Source organism: Salmo salar, chromosome 11 (assembly GCF_965601325.2).
Source record: "Salmo salar chromosome 11, fSalSal1, whole genome shotgun sequence".
NCBI lineage: Eukaryota > Metazoa > Chordata > Actinopteri > Salmoniformes > Salmonidae > Salmo > Salmo salar.
The window spans coordinates 123,630,072-123,656,911 of NC_138301.1; the positions used below are offsets into that span (position 1 = coordinate 123,630,072).

General features: G+C 47.6%; 1 protein-coding gene across 2 annotated transcripts in view; it reads right to left on the bottom strand.

The window, feature by feature from the left end:
- The window catches only part of tmem135 (transmembrane protein 135), a 40,987-nt gene that overhangs the window by 9,271 nt on the left and 4,876 nt on the right, over positions 1-26,840 (bottom strand). The window contains exons 2-10 of one of the 2 annotated variants that reach the window (XM_045690270.2): positions 15,331-15,458; positions 15,048-15,140; positions 14,434-14,467; positions 14,218-14,283; positions 12,519-12,607; positions 7,509-7,676; positions 7,278-7,347; positions 3,249-3,416; positions 1,790-1,853 (exon numbers count right to left, since the gene is read on the bottom strand). In XM_045690270.2, coding sequence (XP_045546226.1) covers positions 1,790-1,853; positions 3,249-3,416; positions 7,278-7,347; positions 7,509-7,676; positions 12,519-12,607; positions 14,218-14,283; positions 14,434-14,467; positions 15,048-15,140; positions 15,331-15,458 — 880 coding nt within the window. The remainder of the gene's footprint in view (positions 1-1,789; positions 1,854-3,248; positions 3,417-7,277; positions 7,348-7,508; positions 7,677-12,518; positions 12,608-14,217; positions 14,284-14,433; positions 14,468-15,047; positions 15,141-15,330; positions 15,459-26,840) is intronic. The other variant, XM_045690271.2, reaches the window with a different exon arrangement.

Consider the following 26,840-nt stretch of genomic DNA (forward strand, 5'->3'; position numbering starts at 1 on the left):
GGGAGAGAAAGAGGAGAGAGGGAGAGAAAGAGGAGAGAGGGAGAGAAAGAGGAGAGATGGAGAGAAAGAGGAGAGAGGGAGAGAAAGAGGAGAGATGGAGAGAAAGAGGAGAGAGGGAGAGAAAGAGGAGAGATGGAGAGAAAGAGGAGAGAGGGAGAAAGAGGAGAGAGAGAGAGAAAGAGGAGAGATGGAGAGAAAGAGGAGAGATGGAGAGAAAGAGGAGAGATGGAGAGAAAGAGGAGAGAGAGAGAAAGAGGAGAGAGGGAGAGAAAGAGGAGAGATGGAGAGAAAGAGGAGAGAGGGAGAGAGAGAAAGAGGAGAGAGGGAGAGAGAGAAAGAGGAGAGAAAGAGGAGAGAGGAGAGAGAGAGAAAGAGGAGAGAGGGAGAGAAAGAGGAGAGAGAAAGAGGAGAGATGGAGAGAAGAGGAGAGATGGAGAGAAAGAGGAGAGAGGGAGAGAAAGAGGAGAGAGGGAGAGAAAGAGGAGAGAGGGAGAGAAAGAGGAGAGAGGGAGAGAAAGAGGAGAGAGGGAGAGAAAGAGGAGAGATGGAGTGAGAGAGAAAGAGGAGAGAGGGAGAGAAAGAGGAGAGATGGAGAGAGAGAGAAAGAGGAGAGAGGGAGAGAAAGAGGAGAGATGGAGAGAGAGAGAAAGAGGAGAGATGGAGAGAAAGAGGAGAGAGGGAGAGAAAGAGGAGAGAGGGAGAGAAAGAGGAGAGAGGGAGAGAAAGAGGAGAGAGGGAGAGAGAGAGGAGAGAGGAGAGAGAGAGAGAGAGAGAGGAGAGAGGGAGAGAGAGAGAAGAGGAGAGAGGGAGAGAGAGATAGAGGAGAGATGGAGAGAGAGAAAGAGGAGAGATGGAGAGAGAGAGAGAGATAGAGGAGAGAGGGAGAGAGAGAGAAGAGGAGAGATGGAGAGAGAGAAAGAGGAGAGATGGAGAGAGAGAAAGAGGAGAGATGGAGAGAGAGAAAGAGGAGAGATGGAGAGAGAGAAAGAGGAGAGATGGAGAGAGAGAAAGAGGAGAGATGGAGAGAGAGAAAGAGGAGAGATGGAGAGAGAGAAAGAGGAGAGATGGAGAGAGAGAAAGAGGAGAGATGGAGAGAGAGAAAGAGGAGAGAGGGAGAGAGAGAAAGAGGAGAGAGGGAGAGAGAGAAAGAGGAGAGAGGGAGAGAGAGAAAGAGGAGAGAGGGAGAGAGAGAAAGAGGAGAGAGGGAGAGAGAGAAAGAGGAGAGAGGGAGAGAGAGAAAGAGGAGAGAGGGAGAGAGAGAAAGAGGAGAGAGGGAGAGAAAGAGGAGAGAGGGAGAGAAAGAGGAGAGAGGGAGAGAAAGAGGAGAGAGGGAGAGAAAGAGGAGAGAGGGAGAGAAAGAGGAGAGAGGGAGAGAAAGAGGAGAGAGGGAGAGAAAGAGGAGAGAGGGAGAGAAAGAGGAGAGATGGAGAGAAAGAGGAGAGAGGGAGAGAAAGAGGAGAGAGGGAGAGAAAGAGGAGATTCAAATGGGACGAAAACAGAAACAGAAATGAATGCATTGCTGGACTCTGTAACCGATGACTAGCTGATTGGACAGTGGCAAGACTTCCAGCTAGCTGATTGGACAGTGGCAAGACTTCCAGCTAGCTGATTGGACAGTGGCAAGACTTCCAGCTAGCTGATTGGACAGTGGCAAGACTTCCAGCTAGCTGATTGGACAGTGGCAAGACTTCCAGCTAGCTGATTGGACAGTGGCAAGACTTCCAGCTAGCTGATTGGACAGTGGCAAGACTTCCAGCTAGCTGATTTGACACGGGAAAGACTGACCTACCCGCTATGAGAGCGTGGAGCTCGTCATCAAGGTTACGCACCCAACGCAGCAAGCAGCTGGTCCCCTGGGGGAGAGAGAGAGAGTAGTTCAGATCAGAGAGAAAGAGAAGGAGAGAATATAATGTACCTTAGGACCCTAGGAATGATAGAGAAGAAGAAGAGAGGGATTATATACAGTGTTGGGGGTAACATGTTACAGGCGTCCCTTCCTAACTCAGTTGCCGGAGAGGAAGGAAACTGCTCAGGGATTTTCACCAAGAGACCAATGGTGACTTTAAAACAGTTACAGAGTTTAATGGCTGTGATCGGAGAAAACTGAGGATGGATCAACAACATTGTAGTTACTCCACAATACTAATGTAAAATAAGGAAGCCTGTACAGAATACAAAATATTCCAAAACATGCATCCTGTTTGCAATAAGGCACTAAAGTAAAACAGCAACAAAAAAAATGTGGCAGAGAAATTAACTTTCTGTCCTGAATACAAAGTGGTATGTTTGGGGTCAATCCAACACATCACTGAGAACCACACTTCACACGTTCAAACTGTCCAAGATGGAGGACAACCTATCCAGGCAGACCTGATGGGTCCTTGAGGCAAATTTGTTCAGCATGAGGAAAGACACCTACAAAACAAAGTTTCAAGTCTCTAGGTCAAACGGGGCGGTGGATATGAGGGTTTAAGTGAGACTGCTTATAACAGAGCCACCTACAGGCCAATCGGAGCCACCTACAGGCCAATCGGAGCCACCTACAGGCCAATCGGAGCCACCTACAGGCCAATCGGAGCCACCTACAGGCCAATCGGAGCCACCTACAGGCCAATCGGAGCCACCTACAGGCCAATCGGAGCCACCTACAGGCCAATCAGAGCCACCTACAGGCCAATCAGAGCCACCTACAGGCCAATCAGAGCCACCTACAGGCCAATCAGAGCCACCTACAGGCCAATCAGAGCCACCTACAGGCCAATCAGAGCCACCTACAGGCCAATCGGAGCCATTCTTTTTTTACCCAGTTACTCATGGCCTGTAGTTTCTGTGTGCCAAACTAGAAAAGTGTTACCAAACTCTGCTTGAGTTATTAGATCATGTCAAGCAGAGAAATGAAAAGAGTAAGAACAGGTTTCAGAATAACAGCGGTGAACCTCTTAACTGGTATTGCAGAACAGGTTTCAGAATAACAGCGGTGAACCTCTTAACTGGTATTGCAGAACAGGTTTCAGAATAACAGCGGTGAACCTCTTAACTGGTATCGCAGAACAGGTTTCAGAATAACAGCGGTGAACCTCTTAACTGGTATCGCAGAACAGGTTTCAGAATAACAGCGGTGAACCTCTTAACTGGTATCGCAACTCATTACGTTTCCCAGGGAGAAATACGTCATTAGTTAAAAAGAGTAATACGCAATATGACTTTTGTTTAAAGTAACTAATCCCAACACTGAATCTAGCGTTTACCTTGTATATAGAGACGAAGGAGCCGAGGAACGCACCGAGCTGAAAGTTCTCTTTGTTGTAGAAGAGAGAGGGGAGGCGGGACGGCTTCGTGAAGACCTGGCGGAACGCTGACGGAACCTTCAGACAACACTGGATCAGGTAGCCCACACTGAACATACGGATGAAGCCCTGGAAACAACATTAATATAACGTTATTATAACGTCGTTATAACCTTCAGACAACACTGGATCAGGTAGCCCACACTGAACATACGGATGAAGCCCTGGAAACAACATTAATATAACGTTACTATAACGTTGTTATAACCTTCAGACAACACTGGATCAGGTAGCCCACACTGAACATACGGATGAAGCCCTGGAAACAACATTAATATAACGTTACTATAACGTCGTTATAACCTTCAGACAACACTGGATCAGGTAGCCATGGAAACCAGAGTATTACAATACGATTTCAATTTCTAAACTGAGACATCACCAGACTTCTGGGAACGCTTGTGAAGCCGACCAGAGTTGCAAAGAAAAAAGCCACATCTCAGACTGGCCAATAAAAATAAAAGATTAAGATGGGGAAAAGAACACAGACACTGGACAGAGGAACTCTGCCTAGAAGGCCGGCATCCCGGAGTCGCCTCTTCACTGTTGACGTTGAGACTGGTGTTTTGTGGGAACTATTTAATGAAGCTGCCAGTTGAGGACTTGTGAGGCGTCTGTTTCTCAAACTAGACACTCTAATGTACTTGTCCTCTTGTTCAGTTGTGCACCGGGGCCTCCCACTCCTCTTTCTATTCTGGTTAGAGCCAGTTTGCGCTGTTCTGTGAAGGGAGTAGTACACAGCGTTGTACGAGATATTCAGTTTATTGGACATTTTTCGCATGGAATAGCCTTCATTTCTCAGAACAAGAATAGACTGACGAGTCTCGGAAGAAAGTTCTTTGTTTCTGGCCATTTTGAACCTGTAATGGAACCCACATATGCTGATGCTCCAGATACTCAACTAGTCTAAAGAAGGCCAGTTTTATTATAGCCCCTCTACTGTATATAGCCCCTCTACTGTATATAGCCCCTCTACTGTATATAGCCCCTCTACTGTATATAGCCCCTCTACTGTATATAGCCCCTCTACTGTTATTTTTCACTGTCTTTTTACTGTTGTTTTTTATTACTTTACTTATCTATTGTTCACCTCATACCTATGTTTTTGCACTATTGGTTAGAGCCTGTAAGTAAGCATTTCACTGTAAGGTCTACACCTGTTGTATTCAGCATTTCACTGTGAGGTCTACTACACCTGTTGTATTCAGCATTTCACTGTGAGGTCTACTACACCTGTTGTATTCAGCATTTCACTGTGAGGTCTACTACACCTGTTGTATTCAGCATTTCACTGTGAGGTCTACTACACCTGTTGTATTCAGCATTTCACTGTGAGGTCTACTACACCTGTTGTATTCAGCATTTCACTGTGAGGTCTACTACACCTGTTGTATTCAGCATTTCACTGTGAGGTCTACTACACCTGTTGTATTCAGCATTTCACTGTAAGGTCTACTACACCTGTTGTATTCAGCATTTCACTGTAAGGTCTACTACACCTGTTGTATTCAGCATTTCACTGTGAGGTCTACTACACCTGTTGTATTCAGCATTTCACTGTGAGGTCTACTACACCTGTTGTATTCAGCATTTCACTGTGAGGTCTACTACACCTGTTGTATTCAGCATTTCACTGTGAGGTCTACTACACCTGTTGTATTCAGCATTTCACTGTAAGGTCTACTACACCTGTTGTATTCAGCATTTCACTGTGAGGTCTACTACACCTGTTGTATTCAGCATTTCACTGTGAGGTCTACTACACCTGTTGTATTCAGCATTTCACTGTGAGGTCTACTACACCTGTTGTATTCAGCATTTCACTGTGAGGTCTACTACACCTGTTGTATTCAGCATTTCACTGTGAGGTCTACTACACCTGTTGTATTCAGCATTTCACTGTGAGGTCTACTACACCTGTTGTATTCAGCATTTCACTGTAAGGTCTACTACACCTGTTGTATTCAGTATTTCACTGTGAGGTCTACTACACCTGTTGTATTCAGCATTTCACTGTGAGGTCTACACCTGTTGTATTCAGCATTTCACTGTAAGGTCTACTACACCTGTTGTATTCAGCATTTCACTGTGAGGTCTACTACACCTGTTGTATTCAGCATTTCACTGTGAGGTCTACTACACCTGTTGTATTCAGCATTTCACTGTGAGGTCTACTACACCTGTTGTATTCGGCACACGTGACAATTAAACTTTGATTTTATCAATTTGATGTTATTTTAAAAATGGACAAAAAAAAAAGTGATTTTCTTTCAAAAAACAAGGACATTTTTAAGTGACCCCAAACTTTTGAACGGTAGTGTAGACGAAAGGGAGGAGACAGGTTAAAGAAGGATTTTTAAGCCTTGAGTTATGGATTGTGTATGTGTTTCATTCAGAGGGTGAATGGGGCAAGACAAAAGACTTCAGTGCCTTTGAAGGGGGGGGGTATGGTAGTAGGTGTCAAGCGCACCGGTTTGTGTCAAGAACTGCAACGCTGCTGGGTTTTTCACACTCAACAGTTTCCTGTGTGTATCAAGAATGATCCACCACCCAAAGGACATCCAGCCAACTTGACACAACTGTGGGGAAGCATTGGAGTGAACATGGGCCAGTATCCCTGTGGAACGCTTCCAACACCTTGTGGAGTCCATGCCCAGACAAAATGAGGCTGAGGGCAAGGGGGGGGGGGGGGGACGGGACGGGACGAGACGACGACACCTTAATGTTTTGTACATTCAGTGTACAGTGCTGTGAAATTGCTTGTAACTCCTCCCAGACTCATGGGCCTCATCAATGTTTATTCTGAGGGCCTCAGAGAGCTCTTTTGGTCTTGGCATAACGTGTTACCACACACCTGTATGTTTAAGACCAATCCAGACCCAGTTTATGATGTTCATGGAAGGCTGGACCCTACCAATCCAAACCCAGTTTCCGATCTTCATGGAAGGCTGGACCCTACCAATCCAGACCCAGTTTCTGATCTTCATGGAAGGCTGGACCCTACCAATCCAGACCCAGTTTCTGATCTTCATGGAAGGCTGGACCCTACCAATCCAGACCCAGTTTCTGATCTTCATGGAAGGCTGGACCCTACCAATCCAAACCCAGTATCTGATCTTCATGGAAGGCTGGACCCTACCAAACCAGACCCAGTATCTGATCTTCATGGAAGGCTGGACCCTACCAATCCAGACCCAGTTTCTGATCTTCATGGAAGGCTGGACCCTACCAATCCAGACCCAGGTTCTGATCTTCATGGAAGGCTGGACCCTACCAATCCAGACCCAGGTTCTGATCTTCATGGAAGGCTGGACCCTACCAATCCAAACCCAGGTTCTGATCTTCATGGAAGACTGGACCCTCCAAATTACTCTCTAATGATTCCTATCACCTATTTTGGTGCATCTGATTCTATGATAAAGATAGGGGTGTACAAACCTGGATTTCTACATAAATGATTGCAAAGTGTATTTGTTAAATTAGGTTTTTTCTTTACTGTCAATCGTGTTGAAATTAAGATCAAATATCCAAAAAATACTTTTCAGGGAATGTTTTTCCTTCCTCACAGCACCTGACAGGTATCTCACCTTGACGCAGTAGGCTATGCAGTTGTCCTGGTAGTGACAGGTATCTCACCTTGACGCAGTAGGCTATGCAGTTGTCCTGGTAGTGACAGGTATCTCACCTTGACGCAGTAGGCTATGCAGTTGTCCTGGTAGTGACAGGTATCTCACCTTGACGCAGTAGGCTATGCAGTTGTCCTGGTAGTGACAGGTATCTCACCTTGACGCAGTCGGCTATGCAGTTGTCCTGGTAGTGACAGGTATCTCACCTTGACGCAGTAGGCTATGCAGTTGTCCTGGTAGTGACAGGTATCTCACCTTGACGCAGTCGGCTATGCAGTTGTCCTGGTAGTGACAGGTATCTCACCTTGACGCAGTAGGCTATGCAGTTGTCCTGGTAGTGTTTACAGCATCTATGTCTGGGTCCATGCTTGCATCTGGAGACAAACAACACGGTCACTACAACTCTGTGTGTGTAAACGTTACTGTGTGTGTGTGTGTGTGTTTGCTTGTAAATGTTACTGTGTGTGTGTGCTTGTAAATGTTACTGTGTGTGTGTGTGTGTGTGCGCAAACGTTACTGTGCGTGTTGTCCTCACATAGATTCTAGCAGTCTCCTGGTGAGGGTGATGAGGGACTTCCTGCCAGATGCTGGGCTTCCTGTTGACCTCTGTGACTCTGTGTTGACGGATGTGTCTGGGGGTTGTGGAAAGCTGTGCTCAGACAGGTTGGAGTGCGTTGGAATCTCCTCCTTCCCAACGATGAACCTTTAGGAGTAAAGCAATCATCACAACGGCACAGATATATCATATATAGATAAACACTTCCTCTAACCTCTAGCTGTAACGGTGGTAGTACACAAGTATAAACACCATGGGACCACGCAGCCGTCATACCGCTCAGGAAGGAGACGCGTTCTGTCTCCTAGAGATGAACGTACTTTGGTGCAAAAAGTGCAAATCAATCCCAGAACAACAGCAAAGGACCTTGTGAAGATGCTGGAGGAAACAGGTACAAAAGTATCTATATCCACAGTAAAACTAGTCCTATATCGACATAACCTGAAAGGCCGCTCAGCAAGGAAGAAGCCACTGCTCCAAAACTGCCATAAAAAAGCCAGACTACGGTTTGCAACTGGACATGGGGACAAAGATCGTACTTTTTGGAGAAATGTCCTCTGGTCTGATGAAACAAAAATAGAACTGTTTGGCCATAATGACCATCGTTATGTTTGGAGAAAAAAGGGGCTCGCAAGCCGTAGAACACCATCCCAACCATGAAGCACGGGGGTGGCAGCATCATGTTGTGGGGGTGCTTTACTGCAGGAGGGACTGGTGCACTTCACAAAATAGATGGCATCATGAGGCAGGGAAATTATGTGGATATATTGAAGCAACATCTGAAGACATCAGTCAGGAAGTTAAAGCTTGGTCGCAAATGGGTCTTCCAAATGGACAATGACCCCAAGCATACTTCCAAAGTTGTGGCAAAATGACTTAAGGACAACAAAGTCAAGGCATTGGAGAGGCCATCACAAAGCCCTGACCTCAATCCTATAGAACATTTGTGGGAAGAACTGAAAAAGCGAATGCGAGCAAGGAGGCCTACAAACCTGACTCAGTTACACCAGCTTTGTCAGGAGGAATGGGCCAAAATTCACCCAACTTATTGTGGGAAGCTTGTGGAAGGCTGCCCGAAACATTTGACCCAAGTTAAACAATTTAAAGGCAATGCTACCAAATACTAATTGAGTGTATGTAAACTTCTGACCCACTGGGAATGTGATGAAAGAAATAAAAGCTGAAATAAATCATTCTCTCTAATATTATTCTGACATTTCACATTCTTAAAATAAAAGTGGTGATCCTAACTGATCTAAGACAGGGAATTTTTACTCTGATTAAATGTCAGGAATTGTGAAAAACTGAGTTGAAATGTATTTGGCTAAGGTGTATGTAAACTTCCAACTTCAACTGTAGACTAGGTACTGGTACTACTTCCCCTAACCTCTAGCTGTAATGGTCAGGACAGATCAGGTAGATATATAATATATAGATAAACACTTCCCCTAACCTCTAGCTGTAACGGTCAGGACAGATCAGGTAGATATATAATATATAGATAAACACTTCCCCTAACCTCTAGCTGTAACGGTCAGGACAGATCAGGTAGATATATAATATATAGATAAACACTTCCCCTAACCTCTAGCTGTAACGGTCAGGACAGATCAGGTAGATATATAATATATAGATAAACACTTCCCCTAACCTCTAGCTGTAACGGTCAGGACAGATCAGGTAGATATATAATATATAGATAAACACTTCCCCTAACCTCTAGCTGTAACGGTCAGGACAGATCAGGTAGATATATAATATATAGATAAACACTTCCCCTAACCTCTAGCTGTAACGGTCAGGACAGATCAGGTAGATATATAATATATAGATAAACACTTCCCCTAACCTCTAGCTGTAACGGTCAGGACAGATCAGGTAGATATATAATATATAGATAAACACTTCCCCTAACCTCTAGCTGTAACGGTCAGGACAGATCAGGTAGATATATAATATATAGATAAACACTTCCCCTAACCTCTAGCTGTAACGGTCAGGACAGATCAGGTAGATATATAATATATAGATAAACACTTCCCCTAACCTCTAGCTGTAACGGTCAGGACAGATCAGGTAGATATATAATATATAGATAAACACTTCCCCTAACCTCTAGCTGTAACGGTCAGGACAGATCAGGTAGATATATAATATATAGATAAACACTTCCCCTAACCTCTAGCTGTAACCAGATCAGGTAGATATATAATATATAGATAAACACTTCCCCTAACCTCTAGCTGTAACGGTCAGGACAGATCAGGTAGATATATAATATATAGATAAACACTTCCCCTAACCTCTAGCTGTAACGGTCAGGACAGATCAGGTAGATATATAATATATAGATAAACACTTCCCCTAACCTCTAGCTGTAACGGTCAGGACAGATCAGGTAGATATATAATATATAGATAAACACTTCCCCTAACCTCTAGCTGTAACGGTCAGGACAGATCAGGTAGATATATAATATATAGATAAACACTTCCCCTAACCTCTAGCTGTAACGGTCAGGACAGATCAGGTAGATATATAATATATAGATAAACACTTCCCCTAACCTCTAGCTGTAACGGTCAGGACAGATCAGGTAGATATATAATATATAGATAAACACTTCCCCTAACCTCTAGCTGTAACGGCCAGGACAGATCAGGTAGATATATAATATATAGATAAACACTTCCCCTAACCTCTAGCTGTAACGGTCAGGACAGATCAGGTAGATATATAATATATAGATAAACACTTCCCCTAACCTCTAGCTGTAACGGTCAGGACAGATCAGGTAGATATATAATATATAGATAAACACTTCCCCTAACCTCTAGCTGTAACGGTCAGGACAGATCAGGTAGATATATAATATATAGATAAACACTTCCCCTAACCTCTAGCTGTAACGGTCAGGACAGATCAGGTAGATATATAATATATAGATAAACACTTCCCCTAACCTCTAGCTGTAACGGCCAGGACAGATCAGGTAGATATATAATATATAGATAAACACTTCCCCTAACCTCTAGCTGTAACGGTCAGGACAGATCAGGTAGATATATAATATATAGATAAACACTTCCCCTAACCTCTAGCTGTAACGGTCAGGACAGATCAGGTAGATATATAATATATAGATAAACACTTCCCCTAACCTCTAGCTGTAACGGCCAGGACAGATCAGGTAGATATATAATATATAGACAGTGTGTGCATCTTGCTAGCTTTCACTCAAATGGTGAGGGACTGAAGCTCATTGGCTGGAACTGAAAGTGGCAGGGGGCTGGGCCCCCCAACCTTACAGTACATCACCGTGTGGCGCTGCACAGCTTTCAGTAAACAGTCACTTTCAAACCAGGAAGTTTGTGGTTAATTGAGGTAAAATAGTAATTCTGCTCATAGATTATGTATGTATGAATTACACATTGGTAAATCCAGCCCAAAGCTGGAGGTTTAACCTGTTAGGGCTAGTATTGACACGGCCGGATAAAAAAACATACCCGATTTAATCTGGTTACTACTCCTGCCCAGTAACTAGAATATGCATATAATTATTGGCTTTGGATAGAAAACACCCTAAAGTTTCTAAAACTGTTTGAATGGTGTCTGTGAGTATAACAGAACTCATATGGCAGGCAAAAACCTGAGAAGATTCTGAACAGGAAGTGGCCTGTCTGACAAGTTGTTGTTCATCTTGGCTCTTTTTATTGAAGACTGAGGATCTTTGCTGTAACGTGACACTTCCTACGGCTCCCATAGACTCTCAGAGCCCGTGAAAAAGCTGAATGATATCGAGGCAGCCTCTGGCTGAAACACATTATCGCGTTTGGCAAGTGGCCGATCAGAGGACAATGGGCTTAGGCGCGTGCCCGAGTCGACCCCGTGCTTTATTTTCTTTCCTCTTTTTACCTAAACGCAGATTCCCGGTCAGAATATTATCGCTTTTTTTACGAGAAAAATGGCATAAAAATTGATTTTAAACAGCGGTTGACATGCTTCGAAGTACAGTAATGGAATATTTAGACATTTTGTGTCACGAAATGCGCCATGCTCGTCACCCTTATTTACCCTTTCGGATAGTGTCTTGAACGCACGAACAAAACGCCGCTATTTGGATATAACAATGGATTATTTGGGACCAAACCAACATTTGTTATTGAAGTAGAAGTCCTGGGAGTGCATTCTGATGAAGAACAGCAAAGGTAATAACATTTTTCTTATAGTAAATCTGACTTTGGTGAGTGCTAAACTTGCTGGGTGTCTAAATAGCTAGCCCTGTGATGCCGGGCTATCTACTGAGAATATTGCAAAATGTGCTTTCACCGAAAAGCTATTTTAAAATCGGACATATCGAGTGCATAGAGGAGGTCTGTATCTATAATTCTTAAAATAATTGTTATGTTTTTTGTGAACGTTTATCGTGAGTAATTTAGTAAATTCACCGGCAGTGTTCGGTGGGAATGCTAGTCACATGCTAGTCACATGCTAATGTAAAAAGCTGTTTTTTGATATAAATATGAACTTGATTGAACAAAACATGCATGTATTGTATAACATAATGTCCTAGGGTTGTCATCTGATGAAGATCATCAAAGGTTAGTGCTGCATTTAGCTGTGGTTTGGGTTTATGTGACATTATATGCTAGCTTGAAAAATGGGTGTCTGATAATTTCTGGCTTGGTACTCTGCTGACATAATGTAATGTTTTGCTTTCATTGTAAAGCCTTTTTGAAATCGGACAGTGTGGTTAGATTAACGAGAGTCTTGTCTTTAAAATGGTGTAAAATAGTCATATGTTTGAAAAAATGAAGTTTTTGCATTTGAGGTATTTGAATATCGCGCCACGGGATTCCACTGGCTGTTGAGTAGGTGGGACGCAAGCGTCCCACTGGCCCATAGAGGTTAAGGAAATAAATACTGCCGAAATCACCACTAGACACATGCTAAATCCCAAACCAGTCAGTTTCATATAGAACCCTTTACTTGAGCGCTGAGAAAGAGAATCCTTTCAGTCCATCTTTACTCCTGAAGAAGAACATGTAGAGAGACGCTGTCATACAGAACAGCAGAACCTGGAGAGACAGAGAGACAGAGAGAGAGAGACAGAGAGAGAGACAGAGAGAGAGACAGAGAGAGAGACAGAGAGAGAGAAAGAGAGAGAGAAAGAGAGAGAGACAGAGAGACAGAAAGAGAGAGACAGAGACAGAGAGACAGAGACAGAGAGACAGAGACAGAGAGACAGAGAGACAGAGAGACAGAGACAGAGAGACAGAGAGAGAGAGACAGACAGAGAGAGAGAAAGAGAGAGAGACAGAGAGAGAGACAGAGAGAGAGACAGAGACAGAGAGACAGAGACAGAGAGACAGAGAGAGAGAGACAGAGAGAGAGAGACAGAGAGAGAGAGACAGAGAGAGAGACAGAGAGAGAGACAGAGAGAGAGACAGAGAGAGAGACAGAGAGAGACTCAATTAAAATAATGACACTTCCTCAAACGCCATCCTCCCTCCCTCCATCCCTCCATCCATCCATCCACCCTCCCTCCCTCCCTCCCTCCATCATCCTCCCCCCCTCCATCCTCCCTCCTCCCCTTCCACCCATCCTCGCTCCATCCCCCCTCCCCCTCCATCCTCCCTCCCTCCCACCATCCTCCCCCTCCCTCCATCCATCCTCCCTCCCTCCCCCCATCCATCCTCCCTCCCTCCCTCCCCCCATCCATCCTCCCTCCCCCCCTACCTCCTCCCCCTCCATCCTCCCTCCCTCCATCCTCCTCCCTCCATCCTCCTCCATCCCTCCACCCATCCATCCTCCTCCCCCTCCATCCCCCCCTCCTCCTCCCCCTCCATCCTCCCACCCTACATCCTCCCTCCCTCCCTCCATCCTCCCTCCATCCATCGATCCTCCCCCCTCCCTCCATCCTCCCCTCCCTCCCTCCATCCTACCTCCTCCCCCTCCATCCTACCTCCCTCCCCTCCATCCATCCATCCTCCTCCCTCCATCCATCCTCCCTCCCCTCCATCCATCCATCCTCCTCCATCCTCCCTCCCCTCCCACCATCCCCCTCCCTCCCTCCTCCCCCTCCCACCAATCCCTCCCTCTCCATCCATCCATCCATCCATTCTCCTCCCACTCCATCCTCCCTCCCTCCCCCTCACCATCCTCCCTCCCCCTCCATCGCTCCTCCCCCTCCATCCTCCCTCCCTCCTCCCCCTCCATCCTCCCTCCATCTCGCCTCCCATCCTCCCTCCTCCCATCCATCCTCCCCCTCCATCCTCCCTCCCTCCCTCCTCCCCATCCTCCCATCCATCCTCCTCCCCCTCCATCCCTCCACCCCCCCCTCCCCCTCCATCCTACCTCCTCCCCTCAATCTTACCTCCCTCCCTCCCCCTCCATCCATCCATCCCTCCATCCTCCCTCCCTCGACCCTCCCTCCATCCCTCCCACCATCCTCCCTCCCTCCCTCCCACCATCCTCCCTCCCCCTCCATCCTACCTCCCTCCCTCCATCCATCCCCCTCCCTCCCTCCATCCATCCATCCATCCATCCTCCCTCCCTCCCCTCCATCCATCCATCCTCCTCCTCCCTCCCCCCCACCCCATCCTCCTCCCCCCCTCCATCCTCCCTCCCACCAATCCCTCCCTCTCCATCCAGCCATCCATCCATCCACCCTCCTCCTCCATCCTACCTCCCCGTGTTTGAGAGGGTTAACGATGCCTCGTGTGACGGCCATTCGGAACAAGGTCTCTGTCGCCTAGGAAACAAAACACACGCACAAACAATAGTTATTCACATGTATGTCTGCCCGTCCGTCCGTCCGCCCACGTTCCCATCATACGATCTCAGTGTAACAGCAGGGCTGTAACAAGTAGAGAGGTGGTCAGAAGAAGTACACGTCTCTTACCAGGTTGGCCATGTAGATCGTCAGCAGGCCTCTCCTACAAGAAAACATACATCAATAATAATGATTAAACCTGTGGAGAGGAGGAGAAAAGAGAGAAAGGGGAGGAGAGGAGGGGGGAGGAGAGGAGAGGGGAGGAGGGAAGAGAGGAGGGGAAGAGGAGAGGGGGGGGGGAAGAGGGAAGAGAGGAGGGGAAGAGGGAAGAGAGGAGGGGAAGAGGGAAGAGAGGAGGGGAAGAGGGAAGAGAGGAGGGGAAGAGAGGAGGGGAAGAGGAGAAGGGAAAAGGGAAGAGAGGAGGGGGGAAAGGAAGAGAGGAGGGGAAGAGGAGAGGAGGGGAAGAGGGAAGAGAGGAGGGGAAGAGGGAAGAGAGGAGGGGAAGAGGGAAGAGAGGAGGGGAAGAGGGAAGAGAGGAGGGGAAGAGGAGAAGGGAAAAGGGAAGAGAGGAGGGGGGAAGGGAAGAGAGGAGGGGGGAAGGGAAGAGAGGAGGGGGGAAGGGAAGAGAGGAGGGGGGGAAGGGGAGAGAGGAGGGGGAAGGGAAGAAGGGAAAAGGGGAGAGAGGAGGGGAAGAGGGAAGAGAGGAGGGGGGAAGGAAAGGGGAGAGGAGAGAAGAGGTTTACCTGCTCTTGCGTTCCATGAGGATAGAGATGTAAGAGGCAGGTAGAGCTGCACCGAACCCAGCTGACCAGGAGGTGAAGCCACCCAGCAGTCTCCTAACACACACACCAAACAAGATAACATATCTCAAGTCTTATCCGAACCTGCCTGGTACCATCTAGTAAGCTATGGACTTCACCCTCTTCAACCTACTGGGCCAAGGACAAGAGCACTGTTTCAAATCCCTCTGACTGGCTATCAGGTCGGGCCACTCAAGGACTGTGTGTGTGTGTGTGTGTGTGTTACCTGAGGATGCAGAAGAAGGCGATGTATAGTCCGCCATTAGCGGTGAGGAAGGACGTGGACTGAAGGATCTCAGGGAGTAGTCTCTTCAGGTAATACTCCTTCTTCCTCCTCCGCAGGATGGCTGCTATCTGCACACACACAGTTCAGATAAAGTTGAACAAATGCAAACAACAATAGGAGCAGTTTAAACTAGCCTTACTGTCCACGGTCTGAATAGATCAACTAGCCTTACTGTCCACGGTCAGACTACTGTCCACGGTCTGACTACTGTCCACGGTCTGAATAGATCAACTAGCCTTACTGTCCACGGTCTGAATAGATCAACTAGCCTTACTGTCCACGGTCTGAATAGATCAACTAGCCTTACTGTCCACGGTCAGACTACTGTCCACGGTCTGACTACTGTCCACGGTCAGAATAGATCAACTAGCCTTACTGTCCACGGTCTGAATAGATCAACTAGCCTTACTGTCCACGGTCAGACTACTGTCCACGGTCTGAATAGATCAACTAGCCTTACTGTCCACGGTCAGACTACTGTCCACGGTCTGAATAGATCAACTAGCCTTACTGTCCACGGTCAGACTACTGTCCACGGTCTGAATAGATCAACTAGCCTTACTGTCCACGGTCAGAACAGATCAACTAGCCTTACTGTCCACGGTCAGACTACTGTCCACGGTCAGACTACTGTCCACGGTCAGACTACTGTCCACGGTCAGACTACTGTCCACGGTCTGAATAGATCAACTAGCCTTACTGTCCACGGTCAGAACAGATCAACTAGCCTTACTGTCCACGGTCAGACTACTGTCCACGGTCAGACTACTGTCCACGGTCAGACTACTGTCCACGGTCAGACTACTGTCCACGGTCTGAATAGATCAACTAGCCTTACTGTCCACGGTCAGACTACTGTCCACGGTCTGAATAGATCAACTAGCCTTACTGTCCACGGTCAGACTACTGTCCACGGTCTGAATAGATCAACTAGCCTTACTGTCCACGGTCTGAATAGATCAACTAGCCTTACTGTCCACGGTCAGAACAGATCAACTAGCCTTACTGTCCACGGTCAGACTACTGTCCACGGTCAGAACAGATCAACTAGCCTTACTGTCCACGGTCTGACTACTGTCCACGGTCTGAATAGATCAACTAGCCTTACTGTCCACGGTCTGAATAGATCAACTAGCCTTACTGTCCACGGTCAGACTACTGTCCACGGTCAGACTACTGTCCACGGTCTGAATAGATCAACTAGCCTTACTGTCCACGGTCAGACTACTGTCCACGGTCAGACTACTGTCCACGGTCAGACTACTGTCCACGGTCTGACTACTGTCCACGGTCTGACTACTGTCCACGGTCAGACTACTGTCCACGGTCTGAATACTGTCCACGGTCTGAATAGATCAACTAGCCTTACTGTCCACGGTCAGACTACTGTCCACGGTCAGAACAGATCAACTAGCCTTACTGTCCACGGTCAGACTACTGTCCACGGTCAGAACAGATCAACTAGCCTTACTGTCCACGGTCAGAACAGATCAACTAGCCTTACTGTCCACGGTCAGAACAGATCAACTAGCCTTACTGTCCACGGTCAGACTACTGTCCACGGTCAGAACAGATCAACTAGCCTTACTGTCCACGGTCAGACTACTGTCCACGGTCAGAACAGATCAACTAGCCTTACTGTCCACGGTCAGAACAGATCAACTAGCCTTACTGTCCACGGTCAGACTACTGTTCACGGTCTGAATAGATCAACTAGCCTTACTGTCCACGGTCAGACTACTGTCCACGGTCAGAACAGATCAACTAGCCTTACTGTCCACGGTCAGAACAGATCAACTAGCCTTACTGTCCACGGTCAGACTACTGTCCACGGTCTGAATAGATCAACTAGCCTTACTGTCCACGGTCAGACTACTGTCCACGGTCAGAACAGATCAACTAGCCTTACTGTCCACGGTCAGACTACTGTCCACGGTCAGAACAGATCAACTAGCCTTACTGTCCACGGTCAGACTACTGGCCACGGTCAGACTACTGTCCACGGTCAGAATAGATCAACTAGCCTTACTGTCCACGGTCTGAATAGATCAACTAACCTTACTGTCCACGGTCAGGACAGATCAACTAGCCTTACTGTCCACGGTCAGACTACTGTCCACGGTCAGAACAGATCAACTAGCATTACTGTCCACGGTCAGACTACTGTCCACGGTCTGAATAGATCAACTAGCCTTACTGTCCACGGTCAGACTACTGTCCACGGTCTGAATAGATCAACTAGCCTTACTGTCCACGGTCAGACTACTGTCCACGGTCAGAACAGATCAACTAGCCTTACTGTCCACGGTCAGACTACTGTCCACGGTCTGAATAGATCAACTAGCCTTACTGTCCACGGTCAGACTACTGTCCACGGTCTGAATAGATCAACTAGCCTTACTGTCCACGGTCAGACTACTGTCCACGATCAGAACAGATCAACTAGCCTTACTGTCCACGGTCAGGACAGATCAACTAGCCTTACTGTCCACGGTCAGACTACTGTCCACGGTCTGAATAGATCAACTAGCCTTACTGTCCACGGTCAGACTACTGTCCACGGTCTGAATAGATCAACTAGCCTTACTGTCCACGGTCAGACTACTGTCCACGGTCAGAACAGATCAACTAGCCTTACTGTCCACGGTCAGACTACTGTCCACGGTCTGAATAGATCAACTAGCCTTACTGTCCACGGTCAGACTACTGTCCACGGTCAGAACAGATCAACTAGCCTTACTGTCCACGGTCAGACTACTGTCCACGGTCTGAACAGATCAACTAGCCTTACTGTCCACGGTCAGACTACTGTCCACGGTCAGAACAGATCAACTAGCCTTACTGTCCACGGTCAGACTACTGTCCACGGTCAGACTACTGTCCACGGTCTGAATAGATCAACTAGCCTTACTGTCCACGGTCAGGACAGATCAACTAGCCTTACTGTCCACGGTCTGAATAGATGAACTAACCCTACTGTCCACGGTCAGAACAGATCAACTAGCCTTACTGTCCACGGTCAGACTACTGTCCACGGTCTGAATAGATCAACTAGCCTTACTGTCCACGGTCAGACTACTGTCCACGGTCAGAACAGATCAACTAGCCTTACTGTCCACGGTCAGACTACTGTCCACGGTCTGAACAGATCAACTAGCCTTACTGTCCACGGTCAGACTACTGTCCACAGTCAGAACAGATCAACTAGCCTTACTGTCCACGGTCAGACTACTGTCCACGGTCAGACTACTGTCCACGGTCTGAATAGATCAACTAGCCTTACTGTCCACGGTCAGGACAGATCAACTAGCCTTACTGTCCACGGTCTGAATAGATCAACTAACCCTAATGTCCACGGTCAGAACAGATCAACTAGCCTTACTGTCCACGGTCTGAATAGATCAACTAGCCTTACTGTCCACGGTCAGACTACTGTCCACGGTCAGAACAGATCAACTAGCCTTACTGTCCACGGTCAGAACAGATCAACTAGCCTTACTGTCCACGGTCAGACTACTGTCCACGGTCTGAATAGATCAACTAGCCTTACTGTCCACGGTCAGACTACTGTCCACGGTCTGAATAGATCAACTAGCCTTACTGTCCACGGTCAGACTACTGTCCACGGTCTGAATAGATCAACTAGCCTAACTGTCCACGGTCAGACTACTGTCCACGGTCTGAATAGATCAACTAGCCTTACTGTCCACGGTCAGACTACTGTCCACGGTGTGAATAGATCAACTAACCTTACTGTCCACGGTCAGACTACTGTCCACGGTCAGAACAGATCAACTAGCCTTACTGTCCACAGTCAGACTACTGTCCACGGTCTGAACAGATCAACTAGCCTTACTGTCCACGGTCAGACTACGGGCCACGGTCAGAACAGATCAACTAGCCTTACTGTCCACGGTCAGACTACTGTCCACGGTCAGACTACTGTCCACGGTCTGAATAGATCAACTAGCCTTACTGTCCACGGTCAGGACAGATCAACTAGCCTTACTGTCCACGGTCTGAATAGATCAACTAACCCTACTGTCCACGGTCAGAACAGATCAACTAGCCTTACTGTCCACGGTCTGAATAGATCAACTAGCCTTACTGTCCACGGTCAGACTACTGTCCACGGTCAGAACAGATCAACTAGCCTTACTGTCCACGGTCAGAACAGATCAACTAGCCTTACTGTCCACGGTCAGACTACTGTCCACGGTCTGAATAGATCAACTAGCCTTACTGTCCACGGTCAGACTACTGTCCACGGTCTGAATAGATCAACTAGCCTTACTGTCCACGGTCAGACTACTGTCCACGGTCTGAATAGATCAACTAGCCTTACTGTCCACGGTCAGACTACTGTCCACGGTCTGAATAGATCAACTAGCCTTACTGTCCACGGTCAGACTACTGTCCACGGTCTGAATAGATCAACTAGCCTTACTGTCCACGGTCAGACTACTGTCCACGGTCTGAATAGATCAACTAGCCTTACTGTCCACGGTCAGGACAGATCAACTAGCCTTACTGTCCACCGTCAGACTACTGTCCACGGTCAGAACAGATCAACTAGCCTTACTGTCCACGGTCAGACTACTGTCCACGGTCTGAATAGATCAACTAGCCTTACTGTCCACGGTCAGACTACTGTCCACGGTCTGAATAGATCAACTAGCCTTACTGTCCACGGTCAGACTACTGTCCACGGTCAGAACAGATCAACTAGCCTTACTGTCCACGGTCAGACTACTGTCCACGGTCAGAACAGATCAACTAGCCTTACTGTCCACGGTCAGACTACTGTCCACGGTCTGAATAGATCAACTAGCCTTACTGTCCACTGTCAGACTACTGTCCACGGTCAGAACAGATCAACTAGCCTTACTGTCCACGGTCAGACTACTGTCCACGGTCTGAACAGATCAACTAGCCTTACTGTCCACGGTCAGACTACTGTCCACGGTCAGAACAGATCAACTAGCCTTACTGTCCACGGTCAGACTACTGTCCACGGTCAGACTACTGTCCACGGTCTGAATAGATCAACTAGCCTTACTGTCCACGGTCAGGACAGATCAACTAGCCTTACTGTCCACGGTCTGAATAGATCAACTAACCCTAATGTCCACGGTCAGAACAGATCAACTAGCCTTACTGTCCACGGTCTGAATAGATCAACTAGCCTTACTGTCCACGGTCAGACTACTGTCCACGGTCAGAACAGATCAACTAGCCTTACTGTCCACGGTCAGAACAGATCAACTAGCCTTACTGTCCACGGTCAGACTACTGTCCACGGTCTGAATAGATCAACTAGCCTTACTGTCCACGGTCAGACTACTGTCCACGGTCTGAATAGATCAACTAGCCTTACTGTCCACGGTCAAACTACTGTCCACGGTCTGAATAGATCAACTAGCCTTACTGTCCACGGTCAGACTACTGTCCACGGTCTGAATAGATCAACTAGCCTTACTGTCCACGGTCAGACTACTGTCCACGGTCTGAATAGATCAACTAGCCTTACTGTCCACGGTCAGACTACTGTCCACGGTCTGAATAGATCAACTAGCCTTACTGTCCACGGTCAGACTACTGTCCACGGTCTGAATAGATCAACTAGCCTTACTGTCCACGGTCAGACTACTGTCCACGGTCAGAACAGATCAACTAGCCTTACTGTCCACGGTCAGAACAGATCAACTAGCCTTACTGTCCACGGTCAGACTACTGTCCACGGTCTGAATAGATCAACTGGCCTTACTGTCCACGGTCAGACTACTGTCCACGGTCTGAATAGATCAACTAGCCTTACTGTCCACGGTCAGACTACTGTCCACGGTCTGAATAGATCAACTAGCCTTACTGTCCACGGTCAGACTACTGTCCACGGTCAGAACAGATCAACTAGCCTTACTGTCCACGGTCAGACTACTGTCCACGGTCAGAACAGATCAACTAGCCTTACTGTCCACGGTTTGAATAGATCAACTAACCTTACTGTCCACGGTCAGAACAGATCAACTAGCCTTACTGTCCACGGTCTGAATAGATCAACTAACCTTACTGTCCACGGTCAGGACAGATCAACTAGCCTTACTGTCCACGGTCAGGACAGATCAACTAGCCTTACTGTCCACGGTCAGAACAGATCAACTAGCCTTACTGTCCACGGTCAGAACAGATCAACTAGCCTTACTGTCCACGGTCAGAACAGATCAACTAGCCTTACTGTCCACGGTCAGACTACTGTCCACGGTCAGAACAGATCAACTAGCCTTACTGTCCACGGTCAGAACAGATCAACTAGCCTTACTGTCCACGGTCAGGACAGATCAACTAACCTTACTGTCCACGGTCAGGACAGATCAACTAGCCTTACTGTCCACGGTCAGGACAGATCAACTAGCCTTACTGTCCACGGTCAGGACAGATCAACTATCCTTACTGTCCACGGTCAGAACAGATCAACTAGCCTTACTGTCCACGGTCAGGACAGATCAACTAACCTTACTGTCCACGGTCAGACTACTGTCCACGGTCAGAACAGATCAACTACCTTACCGTCCACGGTCAGAACAGATCAACTAGCCTTACTGTCCACGGTCAGAACAGATCAACTAACCTTACCGTCCACGGTCAGAACAGATCAACTAGCCTTACCGTCCACGGTCAGAACAGATCAACTAGCCTTACCGTCCACGGTCAGAACAGATCAACTAACCTTACCGTCCACGGTCAGAAGAGATCAACTAGCCTTACCGTCCACGGCCAGAACAGATCAACTAGCCTTACTGTCCACGGCCAGAACAGATCAACTAGCCTTACTGTCCACGGCCAGAACAGATCAACTAGCCTTACTGTCCACGGCCAGAACAGATCAACTAGCCTTACTGTCCACGGTCAGAACAGATCAACTAGCCTTACTGTCCACGGTCAGACTACTGTCCACGGTCAGAACAGATCATCTAGCCTTACTGTCCACGGTCTGAATAGATCAACTAACCTTACTGTCCACGGTCAGGACAGATCAACTAGCCTTACTGTCCACGGTCAGGACAGATCAACTAGCCTTACTGTCCACGGTCAGGACAGATCAACTAGCCTTACTGTCCACGGTCAGGACAGATCAACTAGCCTTACTGTCCACGGTCAGAACAGATCATCTAGCCTTACTGTCCACGGTCAGAACAGATCATCTAGCCTTACTGTCCACGGTCAGGACAGATCAACTAGCCTTACTGTCCACGGTCAGGACAGATCAACTAGCCTTACTGTCCACGGTCAGACTACTGTCCACGGTCAGAACAGATCAACTAGCCTTACTGTCCACGGTCAGGACAGATCAACTAGCCTTACTGTCCACGGTCAGAACAGATCAACTAGCCTTACTGTCCACGGTCAGACTACTGTCCACGGTCAGAACAGATCATCTAGCCTTACTGTCCACGGTCAGAATAGATCAACTAACCTTACCGTCCACGGTCAGGACAGATCAACTAGCCTTACTGTCCACGGTCAGGAACAGATCATCTAGCCTTACCGTCCACGGTCAGGAACAGATCAACTAGCCTTACCGTCCACGGTCAGGACAGATCAACTAGCCTTACCGTCCACGGTCAGGACAGATCAACTAGCCTTACCGTCCACGGTCAGGACAGATCAACTAGCCTTACCGTCCACGGTCAGGACAGATCAACTAGCCTTACCGTCCACGGTCAGGACAGATCAACTAGCCTTACCGTCCACGGTCAGGACAGATCAACTAGCCTTACCGTCCACGGTCAGGACAGATCAACTAGCCTTACCGTCCACGGTCAGGACAGATCAACTAGCCTTACCGTCCACGGTCAGGACAGATCAACTAGCCTTACCGTCCACGGTCAGGACAGATCAACTAGCCTTACCGTCCACGGTCAGGACAGATCAACTAGCCTTACCGTCCACGGTCAGGACAGATCAACTAGCCTTACCGTCCACGGTCAGGACAGATCAACTAGCCTTACCGTCCACGGTCAGGACAGATCAACTAGCCTTACCGTCCACGGTCAGGACAGATCAACTAGCCTTACCGTCCACGGTCAGGACAGATCAACTAGCCTTACCGTCCACGGTCAGGACAGATCAACTAGCCTTACCGTCCACGGTCAGGACAGATCAACTAGCCTTACCGTCCACGGTCAGGACAGATCAACTAGCCTTACCGTCCACGGTCAGGACAGATCAACTAGCCTTACCGTCCACGGTCAGGACAGATCAACTAGCCTTACCGTCCACGGTCAGGACAGATCAACTAGCCTTACCGTCCACGGTCAGGACAGATCAACTAGCCTTACCGTCCACGGTCAGGACAGATCAACTAGCCTTACCGTCCACGGTCAGGACAGATCAACTAGCCTTACCGTCCACGGTCAGGACAGATCAACTAGCCTTACCGTCCACGGTCAGGACAGATCAACTAGCCTTACCGTCCACGGTCAGGACAGATCAACTAGCCTTACCGTCCACGGTCAGGACAGATCAACTAGCCTTACCGTCCACGGTCAGGACAGATCAACTAGCCTTACCGTCCACGGTCAGGACAGATCAACTAGCCTTACCGTCCACGGTCAGGACAGATCAACTAGCCTTACCGTCCACGGCCAGAACAGATCAACTAGCCTTACCGTCCACGGTCAGAGAGGGGCAATGGGAGAGGGACAAGAAAGAGAGAGGGGACAGAGTAAGAGGGACATACAGACAATGACAGCTGGTGTCTAGTAGTATAATAAGCCTCTTAGTTCACCAGACAGAACTCCACATGTAGGTTACTGTAGGTCACTGTAGTATAGGTTACTGTAGAGTACTTGCTATCAGGCCTGGAGTTTCATGATTTTAGGGTCAAGGCCATTTGGCCTTCAAGGAGGTCCCCAATCTGCCAGGGCACCGAGGCCATCAGCCAGGGCACCGAGGCCATCAGCCAGGGCACCGAGGCCATCAGCCAGGGCACCGAGGCCATCAGCCAGGGCACCGAGGCCATCTGCCAGGGCACCGAGGCCATCTGCCAGGGCAACGAGGCCATCAGCCAGGGCAACGAGGCCATCAGCCAGGGCAACGAGGCCATCAGCCAGGGCAACGAGGCCATCAGCCAGGGCAACGAGGCCATCAGCCAGGGCAACGAGGCCATCAGCCAGGGCAACGAGGCCATCAGCCAGGGCAACGAGGCCATCAGCCAGGGCAACGAGGCCATCAGCCAGGGCACCGAGGCCATCAGCCAGGGCAACGAGGCCATCAGCCAGGGCAACGAGGCCATCAGCCAGGGCAACGAGGCCATCAGCCAGGGCAACGAGGCCATCAGCCAGGGCAACGAGGCTATGGTGTTCAGACCATAGGAATGTTAAGGGTATTATTGTATAAACACTTCCTCATATGCCATTGAAACCAGTATTTCTCATGTTCTCAAATTGTCCAGCGGCCAAAGACACAATCCGAGTCATATTAACAACCAATAGCAACAACCCATAGCAACAACCCACAGCAACAACCCATGCATGTTGTTGCATCTTTAGATCTTCCGTCTCTCTACATTGCTGAAGGATATTTTCATCTCTTGTCAAATGAAACCGCTGGCATTTACAGTGTTTTCCGGTAATTCCATTCTAGAACATGTGCGTTTATAGCCTACTGCTGTGTGCGCATTGCTGTGCTTATAAATGTGAAGAAATAACAGTTTAATAACATTTTAAGCTAAAATGTTCTGTTGCATGAATCTCATTGCTTTTAAAAGTTATTTGAGATATATATATATATATAGTGGTTAAATTAGTTTGGGGTCTATCGTCCCACAACTCTCCCAGACTACGTTTGGAATATTTATTTCTCGCACAGAAGGACAAGCCGACCAATAGACGAGGTTAACTTTTGTACTCTGGTGAATAGTAGACTGGCATAGGCTAGTTTTCATTACTCATCTTGTTGTTGTTAATATGGTTCTGGAACCGACCGAGCCCGTATATAATACGGTTCTGGAACCGACCGAGCCCGTATATAATACGGTTCTGGAACCGACCGAGCCCGTATATAATACGGTTCTGGAACCGACCGAGCCCGTATATAATACGGTTCTGGAACCGACCGAGCCCGTATATAATACGGTTCTGGAACCGACCGAGCCCGTATATAATACGGTTCTGGAACTGACCGAGCCCGTATATAATACGCTTCTGGAACTGACCCTGTATATAATATGCTTCTGGAACTGACCCGGTATATAATACGCTTCTGGAACTGACCCTGTATATAATACGCTTCTGGAACTGACCCTGTATATAATACGGTTCTGGAACTGACCCGGTATATAATATGCTTCTGGAACTGACCCGGTATATAATATGCTTCTGGAACTGACCCGGTATATAATACGCTTCTGGAACTGACCCGGTATATAATACGCTTCTGGAACTGACCCTGTATATAATACGCTTCTGGAACTGACCCTGTATATAATACGCTTCTGGAACTGACCCTGTATATAATACGCTTCTGGAACTGACCCTGTATATAATACGCTTCTGGAACTGACCCTGTATATAATACGGTTCTGGAACTGACCCTGTATATAATACGGTTCTGGAACTGACCCTGTATATAATACGGTTCTGGAACTGACCCTGTATATAATACGGTTCTGGAACTGACCCTGTATATAATACGGTTCTGGAACTGACCCTGTATATAATACGGTTCTGGAACTGACCCTGTATATAATACGCTTCTGGAACTGACCCTGTATATAATACGGTTCTGGAACTGACCCTGTATATAATATGCTTCTGGAACTGACCCTGTATATAATACGGTTCTGGAACTGACCCTGTATATAATATGCTTCTGGAACTGACCCTGTATATAATACGCTTCTGGAACTGACCCTGTATATAATACGCTTCTGGAACTGACCCTGTATATAATACGCTTCTGGAACTGACCCTGTATATAATACGCTTCTGGAACTGACCCTGTATATAATACGCTTCTGGAACTGACCCTGTATATAATACGCTTCTGGAACTGACCCTGTATATAATACGCTTCTGGAACTGACCCTGTATATAATATGGTTCTGGAACTGACCCTGTATATAATATGGTTCTGGAACTGACCCTGTATATAATATGGTTCTGGAACTGACCCTGTATATAATATGCTTCTGGAACTGACCCTGTATATAATACGGTTCTGGAACTGACCCTGTATATAATATGGTTCTGGAACTGACCCTGTATATAATATGCTTCTGGAACTGACCCTGTATATAATACGGTTCTGGAACTGACCCTGTATATAATATGCTTCTGGAACTGACCCTGTATATAATACGCTTCTGGAACTGACCCTGTATATAATATGCTTCTGGAACTGACCCGGTATATAATACGCTTCTGGAACTGACCCTGTATATAATACGC